The sequence below is a fragment of the Silurus meridionalis genome, chromosome 5 (assembly GCF_014805685.1).
Source record: "Silurus meridionalis isolate SWU-2019-XX chromosome 5, ASM1480568v1, whole genome shotgun sequence".
NCBI lineage: Eukaryota > Metazoa > Chordata > Actinopteri > Siluriformes > Siluridae > Silurus > Silurus meridionalis.
The window spans coordinates 14,924,070-14,947,493 of NC_060888.1; the positions used below are offsets into that span (position 1 = coordinate 14,924,070).

Sequence of the window (23,424 nt, forward strand, 5' to 3'; positions counted from 1 at the left end):
TTTGTACAGATTAAGAGACTATACAAGTACAAAATTCACTAATTAAATTCACAACTGTTTATAAGACCTACAAAAAAAACACATTACATTTATCTAAAAAAAATAAGTAGTTGAATTGAACTTTTTCTGTCACGGTCAGTTTACCAATGACTTGTGCTGCCTGTAGAACTGATGCAGCTCTAACTTTATTGTACAGTAACAACTATGAAACGTCTGTCATGAGTAACTGGTAGAAAGATAATATGAGAAATAAAGTGATTCAAAGGAAGGAGCGAGAACGTGAAGCAGGCAGACTGGTCGAGACAGAAATAAATATATAGTCTGGTAGACTGATCAAGAGATGGGTATAGAGATTGTGTGACACTGAGAGAGAGATGTGAATGTGTGTTACAGGTGCATTGACACAGTGAGACAGAGAGTAGAGGTCTTCAGGCCATTAGCTTTTGAACTTTCCCTGCATTCCCTCAATATAAATGTATGGAAGTGTTAGGGAATTGGATTGTCTGTTATGTGAAAAGTGTGAGTCCAATCAGTTAAATAAAAAAATGCATGTGATCGTTTTGGCTTTTGGAACAGTAAAAACAGTTCTTCAGTCTGAAAAAGTGTACAGTGTTGAGATTTGGTGCATGTTTAATAATCTCTTAGAGGAGATTAGAAATTTTGTTCTCAGAATACTCCTACTATTACTATTCCTAGGACTATTACTACAACTATTCTTAATTCGACTACTGCTGCTACTCCTATTATTATTTCTACTACTACTAATACTATTCCTACAACTATTACTATATATATATATATATATATATATATATATATATATATATATATATATATATAGTACTAGTATATATACTAGTATACTATTACTACATCTACTAATAATAACACTAAGCTTTAACAGTAAAAAAGACTGGTGGCTTCTTAAGCCAACATAATATTAGCATTCTATTCAGTTCTATTGTAAAATGTTTGCTATTATTGTAATAAATAGTGCTGCCCGTGTCATCTACACCACTTTTGCCATTGCTCAACCACGCACTTAATAAAGAAACCATTAAGACCCCAACTTCAGTATAAGTGAAAACGAAAGTATACACTCGATCGAAACTGCTGAGGCGTCTTTGACTCGACACGCGAACTCGTAAAAAACCACATTTCCCATGAAGCGGTACGTAAATGGCGGGTCCGGGTGGGAGGGGCTTAGCGTGGCGTAAAGACTTCTGCGTTGCGTGGAGTAAAAATGTGTTTGACAGGGCGTCAGAGAGAGAGAGAGAGAGAGAGAGAGGCAAGTGGGCGGCATGCGAGCTATACAGACGTGCATCCTCGCCCATTAAAGCCCTGTCACTTTTTTTTTCTTAAGCAAATCCGCTCTTCTGTGAGCCTGAGCACTTCCGTGCAGCCTGAAGGCTCCAGAGGCGAGGAGGAAACCTGTGTGTTGAAGCTCAGCAACAGGGCACCGCGCAGTAGTGCAAAGGCGCACGATGCCGCTGAACACGGGGAGCTGCCGCCACTAGCACCGGCGCCTCGCCGCGGACTGCGGACGAACCCCCCGATATGCGAATGGTGAGAGGAGGAACAAGTGGAAGAGCACACGGAGCATGTAGCTTCCCCGCCGCGTCCCGCGCAGCCAAGACAAGCGGAGCAGCCAACAGATAGCTTAGCTATAGGCTAAACCGGCTTTATTTAGCGTCATACATGCAAAGTTAATCGTGGCTACAGCGTGTAGGCTGGTAGTTCGGCTGAGAAACAAAAGGAACCGCATTTTTATTATTATTTTTGCCAAAGAAGACTAAAGGAGTCAAGTATGATACGGAGAAGGCTAAATCGTCTGGTAAGTACATCTAAAATAAATCATAAAAAAAAACATCCCGATTAAACACACACACACACACACGCACACGGCGTCCCTCATTACCGGAGCGACTGTTAAGGAGAACGTGGACGCGCGCGCTACAGCAGCTCCTGTTCCATTAGCGCCTTTTCATGTCATAAATATTGTTTTTATGTTTTTTTAATACATATTTTTACTAACAATTCTACAGGCTTTTTCTCCCTGTCGTGTATCGCCGACGTGTTTAACGGTTACTTTTTGGACAAATTGTTCCTTGTATAAGATCGTTATAAAGTCTGGGTTTGAACGCAGCGCTTGGATATAATCACGAGTCAGGAAGAAGTGAGAGAGAGAGAGGGAGAGGGAGAGGGAGAAAGAGAGAGAGGGAGAGAGAGGAAGAGGGAGAAAGAGGACTTCCTCCTGCTGGGGTTAAAATAATAATAATAAAAAAAGGTACTCTACTTCTCTCCAAACGCTTTATTACGCGTTATAACCAGCTAACGCTACCCAGGACGCCCCCCAAGGGCTGAGTGAATCCACATAGCGTTACACTGACACTTGGGTAAGTCCAGGGAGGATTCCTGAGCTCTGTTAATGCATCACTGGGGATTTTGCTGTGTGAAGAAGATCCTTCTGCCAGTTCACTGAAATCAATCCAGGCAAATCTGATTATTTATAAGAGCTGCACTTCCGGCTTGACTTTAATCTAATAGTACTTTAGGGTTGCAGTCTTCCTCCATTGAATCCCAGAATTAATTCCCTAAATGTCCCTCATTAGATGGGAAGTGCTCGGCTAAATCATGCAGCTCAGACAGCATGCATTATAACTAATTATTCTGTTTATCTGGTTGTCAGCACATGGTGATGTTGGAAGCCCCGGCTCTGCTGTTCATGCCGCTGCTGACATGCTCACATCCTCCTCTCATATACGAAGCACAATTCATTTGGGTTTTTGTACGTCTTGGCAAATTTACATCCAGCTAATATGTTTGAACAGCAATAAGCGTTTGATCGTTAAAGTCATAAATTGTTTTTTTTTCAGTAGGCTGCAGAGTTGCCTTAAGTACGGTTGTAAAAGTCTGTGAAATATAGCGTTCATTCAGGAAAGGAAAACACCCTGCAACAACCTGTTTAGTATAGTCGTATGCCAGTGCCCACCAACAGCCAGCTCTTCACCATTATACCGAACGGGTAGGGTGTGCTTATTTTCGAGCATTTGAAGTCAGCTGAACACGTCCTGATCATGCTGCATCACAGCGCAGCATCACACCATCGAACCTAAATCGCTATCAGCATTTTTCCTCATAAAAACCTCAGGGATACCCATGATTGGCAAGTGAAGAATGATAGGACTGAGACAGTATGGCATCGCTCCAACCTCAGAGAGGACGGCCTGTTTTACTCTAGTGTACCCTAGAGACGTGATCAATTTTTCCACTCCAGTGTGTCCACTGATTAAATTGCCAAATTTTAGTCTACATTCACAGGAATCTGGATAAGCTCAAAAGCCCCCCCCCCACCTTAAACACTTTGTTCAGTTTGTACATTTTGCATTGTAGTCTGGAATGAGATATTCAGAAATACAGATGAATTTCAATCATCTGAAACAGTGATGCGATTCCTTCAACGGAAAAACATGGTGTATGATGTCAACAGGAAGAAGTAAAGCCAAACCGATGATGGAAATGGCGCAGGCCGAAGTTCTTACACGTTTTACACCGGGCACGCTGAATAGGGATCACATGAGATTTCAGATCTCTCCGGAATAATGTGGACGTAGCAGGAAAACGTTGTAATCCTCAGGGCAATCGGCCAAACCCGAGCATATCACAAAGGCAATAAATGACACGTGACGTGACCTACTGGGTATACCCGGCGGAGACTGCGTTTAACTCATTTTTCACTAAACTGCTTGATCAGTAAAATGCATCACTATTTTGCAGGTGTCTAAACATTTGGTTATTGTAGCAACGGTTCTAAGGAAAAGCACAACTTGCCGATTTTGCAGTGCATCCTGCCGTTTGGGGACAAGTGATGACCAAAAGTGTCAAATATTAACATTCCCTTCTCTATAGTGTTCTTCGCTTTTACCCACAATGCTTCCTTCAGACTGTTGTAGGTTAAAGTCACATGCTGTTTATTGCGTTTGTGAGGTTTGACCCATTGCATTATTGGTGGCTCTGAGCAGCTTTACTGCCTCTGTAATCACCTCTAGGCACCTGTTGTCTTAATCCTGAGACAGGCAGCATGAGCTATGTAGATACTAGCTATAATAGAGCAAGAGCTGTATAACGATTATGCTGTTTACTCTGACCCTTCTTCACCATTCTTTTCAGTAGATCAGCATATTTACTCTGCATCCATTGATATTTTCTAGTGTGACCCTGCGTCTACTAGCAGCTTTTCTGCTGATGTTATTATGTGTGACTGGTTTCTGGGTCTATCAATCCTTTCCCTTCACAGACAAATATTTTTTTCGTGTGGTAAGTTTTTCCCTGTTCAACACCATTCCACTGTGGCTGCAGTCCAATTGCTTTGAAAGTGGGAAGTCTGGGCTTGGAATGAAGTCATTTTTACACTGATGTGATGTAAAATGCCTTCCTCAAAACAGTGCCTTGCATAGCCAGTGACACAGACTTAACAAGCTAATATGCGGAGCGTTCCGAAGCGAATACTCAGCAGTATTCGGCTTCAAAAATAAAAGCCACTTTGTGCGCTGTTGATGATTTCTGTGCAGTTATGTTTATTTGATGTCCCTGCCTGAGGAACCGAGTCAAACTGCAGTCAATTGTAGAACAAGGTTGTTGTTTTTTTCACCACCGATTACAGTATTGGCATAAAATTACTACGTTCCTGTTCTACGTGCTAGCTTTTTATTTCAGCCTCATTTTATATAATAGCAAATTAAATTAGCTATTAGATTTGATCTGCTTTTGCAAGTTAACAACAATAAAGTTGAAGTGTTATTACGTTTATGCAGCGGGGATTTCATTCCATTTCTTTCTGAATGGAAAGCAGGTGTATAGACGTTACCGTATGTCACGCGGATACCTACGTTAGCTGTGCCCAATACAGCCAAATTGTTGTTTTATTTTCCTATTATACCAAACACTGAATTGCAGGACTGGCATGAGAGGCGGCAGCAGTTCATTAAGTTAAAATTCTCGCTTGTTTTAGTAGCAAGAATGTACACAGGAATGCTTCAAATAAACCGTTGGAAAAAAACACTTGGTGAAGCTTTCTGTAACTTGATGCTTATCAAGCATTTTTGGAAGGATTCTTCAGTGTCAACCTTTCCAACATGGAAAATTATCCAGGAGAAAGGATTAACATTTTTTTTTATAAACAAACTGCATAAAGAAGACATTAGAAGAATAACTCTATAATTTGAGTTATGAAAAATGAAAAGTATACATCTCTGTGAAATCCTGTCTTCGCATGTTCTAGCTTGTTAGAAAGCTTGTATCAGAGCAGAAACAGTGCCCCTGCAAGCAGATAAGGGTTCAGATAGGTTGCTGATCAAACCGCCATTGTGGGGGCCTTGAACATTGCTGTTAACCTGCGCTCTGACCCTGGCTTGAAATGGCACTGAATTTCACTGCTCTGTAATGTATACTGTATCTGACCAAAATTTCTTTTTCTTTAGACAATAAGCTAAAATGTAGGCACGTCAGGCAGCATGCAGTTCATGTGGTGCAAGTGGAATAAAACTCCCCAAGATGTGTTGCTATTGAAAAAATAATCAACCCCAGTGTTTTTTATTCCTTACATAATGCATGCCATTATTCATGTTCACTGAGCGTAGCTATCTTTTGAATTTAACTACGATCAAACAATTATTCAATTATATCAAAGTTACTGAGGTATCACACAAAGCATTGTGTGTGTGTGTGTGTGGGGACGACAAACAAAATCCAAAACAAATGATTGTGTACTTAATCACGAACTGTCATATCATAATCATCGTAGTGGTGACAGGAAGTTGCCTTCAGAGGTTTGCTGAATAATCACTGTTTTCAGTTACTCCTGGTCTCATTTCTCTTTTATTGCTCTCATTACATCCAGCACTGGTGTTACACCAAATAAAGCTGAACTGGTTTATTATGTTTTGACTTGCATTAACTTCCGAATAATGAAAGAGCGCCATTAAACCCACTGTCATTAGTAAGCTGCAGTATTAAGTCAGGCAAAATCACATGGCCCCTTCACTGCGCTCTGAAACATCTATCTCGTGTGGCCACTGCTATCTTGTGCACAGGGTGGAGGCCTTTCAGAAATGCAATAGCATACAGTTTTTAGTTTTCTTTAATTATTAAAAACAGATAAAAACATTTCACTTCTGGGATGGGTTGTATTGAAATGCAGTTCTTGCTCTTTAATGTCTCCTTCCCCTTACTGATTGTGGTGTGTGTTCCTTTCGGGTTGGTACCAACCCGACAGAAACACACACCAAGATAACGTTGCCAAATTGTTCTCAGAGTCTACACCACAATTAGGCTTCAAGAAATTAGTTTGTGTTTAAAACTTCACATTTTTGCTTGTGCACATAAATGTGGTGCATTCGGAAAGTAATCAGTATTTATTTATTTTTTGTTATGTTGCAGGCTGATACTACAATCGTTCTCTCTTTTTCTTCTCTTATTAATCTACACTGAGAACCCCACAATAAGATGAAATATTACAGTTTTCAGACCCTTTACTCAGGACTTAGTTGAAGCAACAATTACAGCCTTGAATCTTTATGAGAATGATGCAACTAGCTATGCACACCTGGATTGGGGGGTTTTCTTGCCATTCATCATGGCAAATCCTCTCAAGCAGGATTAGGTTTAATGGGCACTTTCAGGTCTCTCCACAAATGTTCAATAGGGTTCAGGTTAGGGCTCTGGCTGGCCCAGTCAAGAACATTCACAGAGTTGTCCCTAAGCCAGACCTGGGTTGTCTCGGCTGTGTGCTTAAAGTTGTTGACATGTAAACCTTTGGCCCAGACTGAGATCCTGAGCGCTGTGGAACAGGTTTTTTCTTGAGGATATCACTGTACATTGCTCCATTCAACTTTCTCTCAATCCTGAACATTTGATCTCATAGCTTGGTTTGCACTCTGTTAGGCATTGTCAGGCGTTCTACCAAGAGGTGTGCACCTTTTCCAAATCATGTCCAATCGATTTCATTTCCAGCCGAACTCTAATAAAGGTGTAGAAAGATCTCAGCAATGATCAGGAGATATTGGAGGCACCTGAGCTAATTTTCAAGTTGCAAAGGGTCTGAATACTCATGTGCATCTGATATTACAGGTTTTTTTTTTAATAAAAAAGAAAAGACAATTTCTACAGTTTGGTTTTGACCGTCATTATGGCATAATGAGTAGATTAATAAGAAAAAAAAGAAATTTATTTGAACGATCGGGAAAAAAGTGAAAGGGGTCTAAATACTTTTTATATGTACTGTATATTACAAAATTTGCTCCGACATTCCTCTGCTTCATTATAGTATAGAGTTTAAAGTTGGCAAGTCCAGAACTCGGTTTGATGCGTCAAACGCATGTTTTTGAAGTGATCCCCTGAGGAGATCTGAAGAAGGAGGTGACTGTTAACAGACTGCAGACTTTTGATGTGTGTGGGAGCAATTTCTTTTGCTTTTTTTTTTGGAATTCCTCCCTTTGTAATTTCTTTCCGCAATGCTATTATAGTACTCACCATCCTGATACATGCTCATTTTTTTTCAGAGCTTTTGAAGGCTTACAACAAGTTCTTCAGCGAATTACAACAAGCTTTGCTCATTCTTTTTCAAGTCTTTCACCATTTTTACTCAGTTTCTTACAGCAAGATTGGATCTACTAGTCCCAAAACTTGTTGCGTGGGTCGTTTGAGCGAGCCCATATAGTATATAAACAAACGCACATCACCACCATCACCACTACATCATTTCCCACTCGCCCTGTTATAAGTGACTTTGAGCTGTGTGTTAGCTTGGGGCGCTTCACATTTTCTCCCCACTGCTAATACCACTGTTGTTGCCATCTGCCCTATAATGGTGATAGTGCATTAATCGCTGACCATTTTTGGATGAAAGTTGCCCAGTGAAAAGGCGACAAAAAAGTGAGAGCATCAGCAGTGCTTAAGGCCTCTAGTGTCCCACAACTCTGTCCGCTGAAAATGCGCTCTCTTGAGCACTCCGGCATTTGCTTGTTTTGCAGGATGTTAAGCAAATGGAAATCTGAAGCACTGTTCTGTATCAGATTGCCTCCCTGTAGTGGGACTTTGGGAGCAGTATTGGTCCAGTAATAGCCCCCGTCCACCTGTTGGAGGGCAAAAGTCAAACCGACGACAGTATTGGGAAGGCAGCAGGGATGAGGGGTGAGGTGGGATAAAGGGCCTTCCTGGACTCTGTGATTTATCAGTCCTGTTTCATCCAGAGAGCTACATATCGATCAGAGTCTCGCTCCTCTTTCCCGCCATTTGTCTTGCCCACCACCCCTTCCCCCAACCACCACCCCAACAATCTTTCCTTAACTGGCAGGAAGACAGAATTGCTTACACCGACTTCTGCTCCCTGTGTCTTCCTTTACAGATGAAGCTTTATTTTCCACACCACACAGGCACCAGATTGTGAAGGCCAAAGTAAGCAGATACAGAGAAACGCCAGAGCACGTTTTGCTTTAACTGCCGTATGCTTCTAGACTCTTCCAGAGACTGCGCCAGTGAAATAAGAAAGGGGGGCGGAGTGGTGGATGCTTTGGGTGTGTCGTTTTTGTATTTTTTTTTTTTTTGTATTTTTTTTCCCTGGCATTTTGTCTATCTCTAAAAGCGAGCTAGAAGCGAGAGCCGAGTTCAGTTTGTAGCGGTAAATAATGGAACGGGCTCGTTTCTTTTAAAATTCTGCTCACAATGCTTCTCCTTTCTAAACTCACACTGCTCAGGATGCATTTCTGTTCTGTTTCGTTCTGTTTATAAAAACCTCGTCCTGAGATTCCCTTTGCCATGCTTCAACTCGAAGCAGTACTCCGAGTGCACTCACATAGACATGTGAAGAGGATGATGAAACGTATATGCGTGCTCGCGTGTGTAAGCGAGAGAGCGATAGAGAGAGAGAGCTATATAGAGAGAGAGAGGAGGCGAAGAGACAGATTGAGGTATTTTGCAATGGTGAAAGCCAATGTTACTTATAGAGCTGCATCTATAAAATTCTGCTCACGAGAACACACACGTTCACATACTACAGCTTGTGGTTTAATTGCAGATGATGCTGTACGAATGGCTGTATATTTCAAATGCCTATATATTTTTATGGCTCGATCTATGCAACATGGGATAATTAACTGAACAGTAATTACAGTCACGATTGCTGGTTGTGTAATAAAAGATAATGACATCAGGAGTCTGAGAGCTGAGATGTAGGGTTTTAGTTTTTAATTTTAAGCCTGTCAGCGTTTTTTTTTTTTTTTTTTTTAAGCGTCATATCAGGCAGCTACTAAAAATTCAGCTAAATGAGTGAAATTGTTTCTTTCGTTCGCTTTACACAGGATAAAAGCCACAATGCAGTCAAATAGATTAGATTAGTCATAGACTAATGTGGTAGCAGTAGCACAGAAACTTGGCGCAATGAATCCAGCAGAATAAGGAATCTAACAAAAGTATGCCATTTATAGATCTTATATACCAATTATATACCTATACCAAACTTTACACGACTGTCAGATTCTCACTAATGATCAGAAATTGTGAATTACAGTAAATGAGCTCACATACATATATACACACGTAGGCACCTTCTAATAATGCTCTCGATTCACGTCCTTGTAATTCACTTGTGGATTATAATGCAGGCCGTTTGTCATACAATGTTGCTCAAATCATGTAATCTAAATGAATAATGTAGATTTGACCAAACTCCAACACTCTCTCCTCTTAAAAAAACAAAAAAAACGAACAAAAAAAAGCCTACAGTGGTTTAAACAATAACCTCCCCACTGATAGTGGAGTGAAAACAATGCTTCCAGTCATCAGGAAGCGGAAAAGTTCCCCAAATCCTTAAGGTCTGTTGTATAGGAAGCATGTTGTTTTCCTGCTAAGTTACAGCACTGACGGTCAGAAAGCGCAGGAAACGAAATGCTCGTGTGCCAAAGTTAACAAATGAGTGCAAATATTACACCGCGATCACATGGAGACACCCGCATATTGCACTTTATTGAATTTTGAAGTTTGTGTATCGTTACACGGAGCACTCTTTCAATTTTCGATGCAGCTGCAACTCTTGTTGACATTGTTTTCTGCGAATTCAAGATCGCTTTCAGCTGTTCATGTACTGATTATCCATTTGAGAGCAACATCTCAGTGAGACTGATTGATTTGTGCAGAATGTGCAGACAATGTGTTTGTTTTGTTCCCCGCTCCTTCTCCTTTACACCAGAGAATGCCTCTTGTTCACTGTTTGTGCATATTTACTCAATGCTGCCTGAGACTGTGTAAAAAGAGTGCTTTAAAATGCATGATTCATTCGCGCTGTGACTCAACAATCCCCCCCCTGGTAAAAACACAATGTCTGTTGCAAACTATATTCGCCTAAGATAAGTGTCACGTAGATGTCTGGATCGCAGCGACTGAAACATGGCGAAGAGACGAGAAGTGAAAGGCACTGAACCAAATCATTGAGTAAATGCTCAAGCACTTCTTTTATGCTGAGCAGACTTTGGACAGGATCAGATGATGTGCTAAAGTAAAGTAAGAGACCTGGTGCTGGATTCTTCTCTCTTTTCGTGCCAGGTGCTTGTGCGCTCTTGTTTAAGATGTAACTGTCTTTATAGTGTGCCAGCTTCACAGCTACCATCTTCAGGTTTTCAATACACTTGCCGCGTTATCGCCTTCCAAAGCAGGCCGACTGAAAAGCGATGCGAAATCCGCTCTGTGATCCGCGTGCCGAAAAAGCACGTTTCAGCCACAGAGATCCAGTAGCTTCAATGAACATGTAATAAAGTGCTTTCTATTATGTGCCCTTGTTCCTCTATTGTAGATGAGACTGTACTGATGCTTCTAGTGTCTTTTGTTTTTTGTAACTGTTAGGCAAAGGATTTCAGCACAGGAAAGGCTGTGCAATAATCATGCCATTTCTCATTATGTTTCTGAGAAAGGGATGCTCTGGTAATAAAGACCAGGCCACAGAGCAGCTCGCCTGCTGTCGCTACACTGTTTCACAAACACTTTTAGCTGCTTCTCGATACACAACACGCCACGGCTATTTAAACACGCTCCCGGCGCTCCCATGAAGGCGTCTTTACCGGGTGCGAAAGGAAAACACGGCGAGCTTGTAACACAGCTTGAGAATCTGCTTGACATGGCGACAGCTGAAAGCTGGTGTTTATTGCCTGCAATCTTCATGGTGCTAAATGTCACGTCTTCACCGAGATAAATAATAGATCCAGAGGGGGAGATATCGAACCTCCTGCGGCTTCAGGCTGCATAGTGCTGTTCCCAAATGTCCCCGGCCAAAGCTCGCTCTAACAACCAGTGTCCCCCTGGCACATTTACTGTCGCAGAGTTCTTGCCACGCTCCCAGCACTGACCGTAACAGTGGCTTTGTACGCTTCTTTCATTGCCCCATGGCACCACACATTTCTGCTGATCACACAATTCTACTTTCTGCCAAAGTGTAAATCTGATTCCCCAGCCAAGTACATGTTTCGACATTTACTAATATATTATTAATATAACGGAGTTAAAAAAAATTCTTTAGAACATTTTTTTGTGCAGAAGATGTAAATTATATACATATTTTTGCTGACACGCTACAGGAAAAGTGAAAAATTAGAGATGAATGAATTATATCATGGATAAGTTATGGATAACTCGAATAAGTCATCAGAATTTCTGTGCCTTTCTAGTTGAAGTGTACTATATATGCAAGAGTGTTAGTAAAGCCAGGTCCTGATGAAGGCAGTCAATGTTTCATGCGTTGAGTAGGATTGAGGTCAGCACTCTACAGAAGGCCACCCAAGATTTTCCACTCCAACCCAAACCATATCTTAATGGAGCTCACTTTATGTGCAGGGGCATTGTCATGCTGGAACAGGTTTGGGTCTCCTAGTTCAAGTGAAGAGAAAATCTCCACCTTGCATCCAAAGACATTGTATACAATTCTGTGCCTCCAACTTTGTGGTAAAAGTTTGGGGAAGAGTCAGTTGTCCTAATACTTTTGTCCACATCAGGTCACATCATATTTACTGAATATCTCATAGTGCATAAGGTTCCTCCACGGTATCAGTGGAACTCTTAGAAACGTATCAAACTCCTTACTAACCCTGTTAGAACTGCCCTTTGAGCTCATTTCCCTTTGCTTTTCTTTTTGTGCAGGTAGCATTCAGTCACATGCTCGAGTTAAATAAAGGGCCTCGCTGGCTATTTTTAAACATGCATTGATCTTCCTCTCTCTTGCTCTCTTTTCTTACACCGCTCTTAATTACAAGGTGCCTTTTTAGTATAGCGAGAGCCCTGTGAACCCGGCAGCCGGTGCCTCATGCTGTGCCTCGTATATCCTGAGTAAGCAAATGAACATGCAAAGCATGCAGAGTGCCATTTTGGGGGGTTTTCAATTTGCAACAGCGCCTGGCGTTGCAGTGGATGAGTCTGGAGTTCAGCCAGTTGTGTATCCTTCATTATTCGGTCTAAATGGCATGATGGCAGGATATCATCACTCTGACATGCTCAGGAGCTCATTGTCTACTCGAACATTCTACCTCAGCTTGTGTTCCTGCTCGCTTCACCCATATGCTTTAGCTGCTGAGCTGATGCATATGAAGATGGTGTAATGCAGTACTCAGGGTTTATGCGTCAGAACTCTTTCACTCGAGATCAGTTTGCCAAGTAGAATAACAAGTGCAGAGTAACTAAATGATCTATTTACACCGAACTGCAGGAGCCGCTCAATTGTGTAAAGATGAACAGATTGACTGGCAGATTGTGTCTGATTTTAAACCATTATAAGCTGAAGATGAGCCTGGCACATAGAGTTGTATGCAGAATAGAGGAAACACTATATGGATCAGCCGTATGTGGGGTTTGTCCCCAAACTGTTACCACAAAGCATACAATTGTATAGGATGTAAGCATTATGGAATAAACTTTTCCCTTCATTTGACTTAGGAGAGCCAAGCCTGCTCCAGCATGACCATGCCAATGTGCGTAAAGTGAACTCTATGAAGATATGGTGTAAATGGGTTGGAGTTGAAGATATATAGCGGCCTGCTATAGATCTCTGACGTCAACGCTATTGAACACCTTTGGGATGAATTGGAATGCTGACTGAACCCTAGACCTTCTCTATCCTACATCAGTACCTGACTTTATTAACAACCTAGGGGTTTAATAAGCACAAATCTCCACAACTACACTTTAAAATCTAGTGGAACATCTTCCCAAGAGAGTGGAGGTTATTAAAACAGCAAATCGGGGGGGTTAATGTGGAGTGAGATGTTTTAAAAAGCAAAGATCTTTGGTGTCTGGTGTCCACAAACTTTGCTATATGTGGATACACAGTATAATGAGGTTGATGAGGAGGATGTTGTTGATAGGGTTTTGTGTGTGTGAGCGTGTGTGTGTTTGTGTGTCTTTAAAGTGAATGAATGGAGGGAGAAAGTAATCCTTTCTGTGCAGGAAAGAAGCTAACCACTTTACGATGCAGTATAAAAGCTCTTAAGGCCAGCTTACTGTATACTTCTATCCAAACAGATTTCCGGTGTGAAAATGCACTTTGGATGGGCTCCCACTGCCCCCTTAAGTACTAATGGTAAAATACATTGCGAAATTGGAATTTAAAGAATGTTAAATCTGATCTAATACACTGGATTGAACCTTGTGTGTTTTTTTTGTTTTTCCCTGTGGCTGTGATGCAAAACTGCAGACGTGGGTCTGTGAGCCTTGAGCTTGTTGTTTGCATGCGCTTATTTGGCATGCAAATCAAAAATGAGATTGCAAATGTGAGAGTGCATCAAATGGAAATCGCTGCACCTGGTTCTTTTTAATATATTTTGGCCATTTTATTAATAGCAGATAAGGAGGAGCGTAGCCGTCTCGTTACAAGTACATCAATTACAAGCTTCTTGCTTACTGCTTGCCGTATTTATTTTATTTATCCTAATCAACCTCTGACTTGTGCATTTTTGCTGAATCTGCAAGTAACAGAACTAGACTTTTGAAATGGCTCGCTTGTTCTGTATAGCGTCACTATAACATTGTTTGATTATGATCATTGATCTTGCATTGCGCTGTGTCGCTTCCTGATGTCCACCTCAGTGGCGTCTCCCGTCGGGGAAAAAAAAAACTAAAACGGCCTGAGCTAATTAAATCCCAGCGATCAGTATTTTGCATGACTTTCCTGCGTAAAGAATTGAATGATGAATCGAAATAGGCATTTAAATCAGTGTTGTCAATGATGGGATAATGAAAACTTGTTAGTAATGCAGCAGTATGTTATGTTAATTATGTTATGCATATGGAATACAGCAGTCACTACTTGTTCCTTTACTGCTGTCAGAGATTGATTGTGCCTGAGCATTAACCATGTTCTAAAATAATCTAAACTTTAATATCTATATGGACAAAGTTTGACCATAAGATTTATATGTGCTTCTAAGAAGATGATCCACTAGATTTTGGAGTGTGCTTTGTGGAGATTTGTGCTCTTTAGCCACTAGGGGCATCAAGGTGAGCAGGCCTGGGGTGCAGTCAGCATTCCGAATCATTCCTAAGTGTTTAGTAGAGTCGAGGTCAAAACACTATAGCAGGCCACTCAAGATCTTCCACTACAACCCATGTACATCATATTTTAATGGAGCACACTGCTGGGCACTGGAGGATTGTTATGCTGGAACCTAGTTCAAGTAAAGGAAGAAATTGAATGTTACTGCATCAAAAGACATTCTATACAATTGTGTGGCTCACAATTTGTGGTAACAATTTGGGGAAGAACCACATATGGCTTGAAAAGGCAGTGAATTCATATTGCTTATAATGTACACACACGCCATACAATATACATGGACACAGAAAGCAGGAAGTGTAGCAGTGCTATAAAAGAAAGCCGGAATTGAGCACATTACTGATTATCTAACAAAACTACTAAAAGCACAATGAAAATACCCTATAATTAAATCACAATTTAATTAAAGGAACTTAGCCAAGGTTTTAAAACATAGCTGGCTTTATCTTCCCGAGCATTTGTGCCTTTAAAATAAAGAAGTGGCAAGTTGAATTAAATCACACCACACCGAGTCAGACATCCCCACACAAGTATCATCGCAATTTCTGCGCTTGTGGATTTGCTGGGACGTGGTTACTAGTCATCTCCTGGCCCTCCTTCCACTTTTCCCAAACGACACAGGGGCACATTTAAACTAGTCAAAACTGATCGGTGTGCTGGTTAACACGACCATGTTCAGAACAAATGAATTTGGTGTTCAGTGTTGTCACAACTTTTCAAATATCATTTCACCTAGAAAGAAGGAAAAGGTTATCTAAAATGCTCAGGTGGCCATTCTTGTGTGGCTTTCATGCGCTTGCATTAATCGCTGTGCTGTGCTGTGCAGAACTGTCACATCTCTTTCTTTCTTTTTTCAATTAGGTGGACATCATTTCTTTGGGGTCTAATCTAATATTGTAATGCTGCTGTTTACTCAATCCACTAATGCTAGAGTTTTCCCTAATGCCGAGCCACCAGATCTTGTCCACGACCGAGTACGATGTGTTTGCATAATTGATCTTGCTCTCCCATAGAGGCTAAACGTATTCTTGTCCAACAGAACTCAAGTGACTGGCAGTCTTTATACCCCTGCCAAATACCTTCCCAAACGCCCAGCCTTGGCTCTGTTGTGTCGTTCCTCTGACAATGCGCCAGGTGCAGTTTAGTTAGAAGGCTAGGTTTTGTTTGTTTTTTAATTTAAGACGTCTGTTTTTGCGTAACGTTTGTCTAATTGTTATGGGAGCGCATTTTGCACATGCTTGTCAAGGCATGCCGTATATGACGGGCGGCTGAAAAAGCTTCAAGTGTGAAATTGTGGTGCAGGGCTTAAAGAAACAGAACCTAAATCATGTTTGTAAATTAGTCATGACACTTTTAGTTAAAGGTTGTTGTTTTTTTGTTGTTGCTTTTTTAAGGTTTCACAAGATCTGTGGCACAGATAAGAAAGCTCACATTTAGCGCACAGGCTTGTGACATTGTATGACATTGTCGTCTTTAGTTTGCATTTATTTGACAGTGTTTGTTTGCGTGTGTACGCTAGATTGGGACGTACCATCACACTAGCAGTATTTATATTTCTGTCATTCTGGGCTGTACACCCGGCTAGCCATCTCGCAAAACTCAAGGTGCCGCTCAGATCCTGTACTACTGACACTTGAATGGAAAAATGCTGTTTTGTTGATTGTGGTGGGGAAAAAAAACGATTTTTTTTGTTTTTTTTTGCGCAGATGATGGTTGTATTTTTGTTGCAATATTAAGCAGATCTAGTCTTTTTCTCATTCTTTAGCAGAACCTACAACGTGCAGCTTATATTCTCGTAATTGTTTCACAAAACCTGTTAGTCAACCAGTCAAAGCATGTGTGTGTTGACCCAGTGGAGCGGCAACTTTTAAATAGAGAGAGAGAGAGATGTGTGTAGAGATAGTGGCTGTTGAAAACTAAGTGAGAGTTTGTGGTTTTTGGTGGCTTCCAGCTCAGCACACTTTTCCAATGTTTGAGCAACTGAACTTTCGTAACTAAACTTTAACACAGATGTTTGACCTTGGACACAAATGCTGATTCTTTAACAACTACATCAGATGTCAGCTTTGCAGGGTCACAAACAGTTTGCTTTTGGCCCATACTCGGATTCAGATAACATCAGCATTGACTAAAGTTCCCTCTTGTATAAAGGCATGTAGGGAAATGATAGTCTGCACATGGACTGGATTATACTAATGCATTCTTGTACCTAAGAAGGATTAAGGCATCAGGATGCTGCCATATTTGGGCAGGTGGCTCCTGTGTCCCCTATTAAGGCCAGAGACCCATTTACCCTCCTGAGTCTTAGAAGTATCACTTAGAAGTATCATTTATATCAGTCTTATAAAAGCCAATTAAAAGATGGCGTAAGGTCAGATGGTGCAAGAGTCTGACCAGGTCTTTGGATCTTGTATCTTGTGTTGTTTGGGTCCAACAGTGGATCGAAGTTGTTGCTTTTGTTGTGTTTGTGTGTGTGTGTGTGTGTGTGTGTGTGTGTGTGTGTACTGAAGGATGAACATTAGAGAGCTCGAGTATCTGCACAAAGAGGGCTTTGTGCGATGGTTTGCATGGAAAAGCCCCAGCTGGAATGCAGCCGTTTTATTTAGCATTTGTATGAAATTGTACAAGGGCGTGTAAGAAGAATCTTGAGCCTTGAAAACAATCTACTGAAACTGGCCCATCCTGGACTCGCGGCGTTCGCGCCATCAGATTCATCCCGTGTGTGCGAGTGTTTGTGAGACAATGTGTGTGTTTTGCAAGCTTTCCCATGAAGTATTGCACTCTGTCTCTCCAGAGCACAAAGACACGAATAAATAGACCGGTTATAATAAGACAAGGTTGAGAATCGTCGCATATAACTGGCTGGTTAGACCCGCCTTCTCTGTACGTCCGCAAGGAAATACTGCTATCAGTGTCCTCTTTCACTTTTAGGGCTTCAATGTGAAAAACTTGTCTCAGTTTTAACCACACGCTGCATTTATTCCAGATTGGACCTGTATCAAAATGCTCATTTGGCTCTTAGGTCATTAACAAGGGACCTTTTTTATGAAATGAATGAAAATAACAGGTTGCATAACAGCACAAAGTGCGGAAATGTGTCGGAGTAGTATGATACAGACGGAGGACGACTCTAATACCGAGTGATGACTGACTCTGCATTGAATGATTTGCATAACTCTATTGCTAACAGACGCTTGCAGAGAGTGAGCTTGGTTATGAAAAGGATATTATGTCGGATCAGTATCGGGTATTAGACAATAATCTGTTGTTTAGTAAGATTTCGAATCTTGCCCTCAAGTCCATTCTATCCTTACAAAACCATTACTGATTGGCTTTAATGCTGATGGAAGCCGCCGGGTTATACCGCTGCCCTCTATCCTGAGTACTGGAGGATTTGGAGGTGGATCTGGACGCTGCTCTTAAGCGCTGGCACCCGCTCCCATTTCCTGGCGTGGTGTGCTCCATCCGGCCGGAGAACACACACCCGATGTGTTACGAGAACTCGCAAGCACGGTCACACTCCGCAGAGCCTTACATAATCTCGGGCTGTTCCTGACAGGAAAGCCAGAACATCTCGAACGACCATGACTTTGAATGTTTTCAGAACAGACTGAAGCCTGAGCAGCTCCCACATGACAGGAGTAGATAGGCTCTTTAGATGAGGCATGCGTGAGGCGCTTGACGACGATGGAAACAACTTTTGCCGTGGCTTTCATCAGTCAGGAGTGGATGAACATGGCTGAATAGGCAGATGTCGCCATGGTGGAGAGAAGTCGTTTCCACCGTCCAAGTCATTTCCACCGGATCACTAATGTGTTTCGCTGAAGATCTCCTAAGATTTCAGGTAGCGTGATAACATGGGTTGAGAGGAAATATATTCAGTTCCCCTTCAGGCACCGCTGTCAATAACGTTATCGAGCTAAACGTGTCCAGACAGGTGGTGGTGATGATGGGGGGGGGCTTAGCCGGTGCTCACACACCAGGAGGTGCCAATACTGTGCATCAGACACTTGGATTCCCTCTGATCGCTAAATAATTCAAGCTCTGAGTAATAGCACTGCCACTTGCACTTTTCCCAAGCACGCTGGAAAATGGGCCGAGCAGGACATGTTCAAGTTGGAGCACAGCTGAAAGCCTGCTAACACACACTGACAGCTTTTGCGTTACTCCAGAGGAGCTACAGAGAAAGTCCTGGCTCTTTCGGTAGAGAAATTTTGACTTTTCAGTTGAATTTTATAACACTGATTCTTCCCCAAATTGTCATACAGATTTATATTTTTACTTCTATAGCACTTTTAACAATAGACATTGTCCCAAAGCAGCTTTACAGCGATAAAGAGGTTAAAAAGTTGGAATGTATTACTTTAGTGCTTATATGTTTGTCCCTAATGAGCGAGCCAGTGGTGACCGTGGCAAGGGAAACTCCCCTGAGATGGTATGAGGAAGAAACTTTGAGAGGGACCAGACTTAAAAGGGAAGCCATTTTCATCTGTGTCCATTCATTACAGTTACGCTGAGCACAAAGCCACTTCCCTTAACCTTTTATGATTTACGTGGGTTGGAGTGGAAGTTGTTGAGTGGCCTACAATTGAGCTCATTTTGGATGAATTGGAATGCTGACTTTCCCATGGTCCTCCTCCTTCTATACAGCACATGACTTTACTGATACCTCTGTGTCTGAATGAACACAAATCTCCACAAGCACACTCCAAAATCTAGTGGAACATTAGTGTGCGTCAAGTCAAGTCGGCTTTGTCATTCCAACTATATACAGTGCAGTACACAGCGGAAAAACAACAACCCCAGGTTTCCCCCAGGACCAAGATGTTACATCAAACAACATAACAAAACACAGAACCACACAGAGAACTCTAAACTAACAACACAAAGTGCACATGTGCAACATTTTAGTGCAATAAATAACAAAAGACAACATGAGACACAGTAATTGTCAAACAGTAAAACACAGTAACAATGTATCAGCAACCAGTACGGTACAGAAGGTTGTGCTCGAGGATTGTCGGTATAAAATATAGTGTATGTATGTATGTGTGTGTGTGTGTGTGTGTGTGTGTGTGTGTGTGTGTGTGTGTGTAACTTAAGGACTGAAGTGTTTATCTCAGGATTTGACATCCTTTGTGTTCACTGTGTGTAAAGCATGATTAATAATTCTTGTAAGACACCCACAAACACTGCTTTTACTAGTTTTGGATTCAATTCCAGTGATCTGATTAAATAAAGCTATAAGTTCTTTGAAACGCCAAAATATTCAACTGCTCTCATCAGCATTTAACCTAAAATCCACCTTCTAGCAAGTCTAATCCTGATTGGTTGAATGTTGATAGTTCATGTTGTTTGCATTGGAGCAGGAATGGTTGTATACTTTTGCATATAAGTGCATTTGAGCATTTCCCTTCAGAGGTGTTTTTCTTTTGCCTATTAAAAATGTTTATTGTAAAAAGTATGCATATTAATGTGAATGTTTTTATAGGCTGATGTGGTGGCATGAAATATAAAGTACACTTGTGGGCAAAAGAAATCTGGTCTAAGCCCCAAATGCTAGAATATGAAGCTTAACAAATCATTGGTCAGGAAATGAGCAAGAATGAAAGACAAGGATAAAGTAGCTTAGTGTTGGATTGCTTTTCCTTTTTTTTTTCTTTCAAAGTTAAGTCCTTGTGGGTAAATCTGCAGACATCTTTTTACAGCAGGAGTCTATGTTTAGTCACTCAATGTCGAAGAGCTTCAAACAGTTGGTGAAGATGTAGAACATGGATACGAGTTCAAACATTTGAATCATTATCACGATTTTGACTTGCATATACAAAACGACTATCGAAATACATTTCTGTTTTTAGTGTTTTCTCCTAACGGTTCAAATCTAAATGACCAGAAATGGTGCCACAGCAGCACCCAGGGGTGCATTTGCTTAAATTCTTGCTCATTTCTTCTTGTTAAGACAAAGCTTCAGATTTTAACATTTCAGGATGCATCATTTGTACTTGTCTACCACAGTCTGAAACCCATAATTATTTTCTTTCAACTAAAGTTGGTTTTATGTTGCTTTATTTTGTATTTTTATATCAAAAACAAATTTGTTCCCCATGTCACTTACCTCCCATGATCCTATTTTTAGCACAGATTCTTTGCAGTGTATTTGAAGTTGTTAGCCGTATCGATTTTCTCGTTGTATTGTAGATTCATGGTAGCGATTATAAAACGTTCGACTCACTGTACTCGTTGAGGTGCAGAAGCGAGAGGGAACTGCTGACGGCAGGAAACAGTAAATAACAGCAAAACACTGATATGATGCTTTATTAGTTTGATGTGGATGGATGATTTGTTCAATTATGCACACTACACACTTAAAAATCGCTTTATCCATCCGGCGGGACTGAGAGCTAGCAGCTCGCTTATAATGGAGAAAATCGCAAACAGCAGAAACAGGGGGAAACAAATCACAATAGACAGGTGTTAAAAATATATATATATTGTAGGTTGTGTACTAGTTTACCAGTTCGATATTACAGCCTTAAACGCTAAAGAAAAAGATTTTACAACATTTTGGTTGAGTTTCATATGTTTGTATTTATTATTACCTTAACAATCTACACTATGTAGACAAATGTATTGGCACACCAGACTTTCCCAGCCATATGTGGTTCTTCCTTGAACTGTTACCACAATGTTAAAGGCACACAATTATAAAAGATTGGATGCGAAAGAATTCAATTCAATTAATTTTTTCTCCACTTGAACTAGGAGACTCGAACCTTTCGCAGCATGACAGTGCTGCTGTGCACAAAGCCAGTTCCATGAAGATATGGTTTACATGAGTTGTAGTGGACTGCGATAAAGCTCTGACCTCAACTCTCCTAAACACCTTTGAGATGAACTGGAATGCTGACTGCACTCTCAGGCCTTCTACAGTCCCACTCTGAAATCTAGTAGAACATCTTCCCAGGAGAGTGGAGCCTATTGGAACAGCAAATGGGAAGTAACTGTCAAATGGGATGTTCAAAAAAATATCACAAACCAATCTAATTGTAACATTTCTCCACAAACCGCACTCCTGCTTTCGATGCCGGTAATCCGTGATGTGAACATATTTGGGTTTAAGCTAATAAACAAGCACAGCATTGTGAAAGAGATGACAATATACAGGCACGGTAAATGATGTGTTTTTCGTTTGAAGGGTGGAAACACGAGCAACCGCTTTATTTATTCCCGAAAAGGCTGACTCGCCAAATGCTGCAGCCAACTTACCTTTTTCCTACATTGTGCACACTAGGATAACTCAAATTTAATACAATATGATACAGTGGCGTAGGATAACAATAGCAATACTGCAAAAATAAGCATTATCTGACTTGCATCCCTTACTTTCCATTTTGATCCGATGCAAATGTTCAGCATTCTAACAACAAGAACTGAAACTGAGGCACTTTCCAAACTTAATCAAATGAAATCAAACTGAATCAAATGGCTAATTTATACTTTAGATCTCTGACCAAGGGGCTAGGGTGGGAGAGGGTGTGTAGATGTGTGTTGCTGCGATTATTTGCACTTCTTACAAAGCAGCATCCTGTAAACAACCCCTGAACCCTCTCCTAATTCAATTCGAAATAGGAAGTTATTTTTGCTGGGGGAGAGGGTGTGGCTATCATCAAAGTTGGCTTCACACTCTTCAGGCTGATTTTGCTTTCACAAGAACGAGTACGCAGTAAAGGACAACCGGAATTTCACGAGTCGAGTTCAGTGGTCTTAGAATACATATGACATGCTCACCAACGGCTATGAGAAAAGTCGGTTCACAGGTAGTGTCTGGAAAAAAATGTGCTGTAACGTTCGTCTAGAATCTGCCCAAAGAAGCCCAGCATAACAGTAGGAGAAAAATAAACTGACGGATTAGCTACAGACACTGCAATGGCCACGGCCAAACGAAACATACGGGGTTTTGCTACAATGTTTGTAGAACATCTCTCCATGCAAAGGTGGAGTGTTTGGTGCACGAGGTGGAGTGTTTGGTGTTCATCAGCCTTCAAAACAGAATGTTAGTGTATTGTGCAAGATGATTTTTTTTTTTTTTTTTTATGTAGATATTAAAATATTATATTTGCCATTATTTGAAAGCAGCCTTTTTTTTTCCTTTTCAGCCTGACTTTGCATGTGCCGAATATTTTGCACAGCACTGTATTCTGTATCAACATACAGCATCTTGATACATCACAGTATCTGTGATCAGAAACAGTGTTGTACAAAAATACAGTGCTGTTGGTGACACACTGAAAGCATTTTCGACTCTAATCCGTAGAGCTGAATGTAGGAACTCCTGTACAGGACTGTTTGAGCAGCAGCACGTGTTTATATATTGAGAGATATCTGATGTAATTAAATAAACAAAGCCTCACCGTGTGCTTTACTGTTTAAGTGACATTTAACACGTTATGACAACGCTGAACTCTCGCAGCTCGTTTCAGGAGTACACGAGGGACTCAGCCCCTTACATGGTGCTAAATAAGAACCATTTCTAAATCTGTTCCTGTGTTCGGGCGAGCACTCTGGCTTGATACGGAGCAGACCCGACAACTATAAATGCGTTGTCTCAACAGACCACTATGGCGTTGTAAAATGTAGCATATTTTCATTTCTCCTCTTCAATTTCTCCTCTTCTCTCATTCTCTTCTGTGTCCCTGTAGTTTGGTGGTGATGAGAAACGAGTGGACAGTAGGACTATTTTGGTAGGACATCGCACATGTCCGGCGACCGAGGCCTTCATCCCTCCTAAATTCTGTGACAACAGGATAGTGTCTTCCAAGGTATGTGATATTCTATTTTTA

General features: G+C 41.1%; 1 protein-coding gene across 7 annotated transcripts in view; it reads left to right on the forward strand.

Annotated features, from left to right (window-relative positions):
- Nucleotides 1-1,268: 1,268 nt before the first annotated feature.
- The window catches only part of atp11c (ATPase phospholipid transporting 11C), a 61,380-nt gene continuing 39,224 nt past the window's right edge, over nt 1,269-23,424 (forward strand). For all 7 annotated transcript variants that reach the window (XM_046849124.1, XM_046849119.1, XM_046849120.1 and 4 more), the window contains exons 1-2: nt 1,269-1,834; nt 23,284-23,403. In XM_046849124.1, coding sequence (XP_046705080.1) covers nt 1,808-1,834; nt 23,284-23,403 — 147 coding nt within the window. In that variant the 5' untranslated portion in view covers nt 1,269-1,807. The remainder of the gene's footprint in view (nt 1,835-23,283; nt 23,404-23,424) is intronic.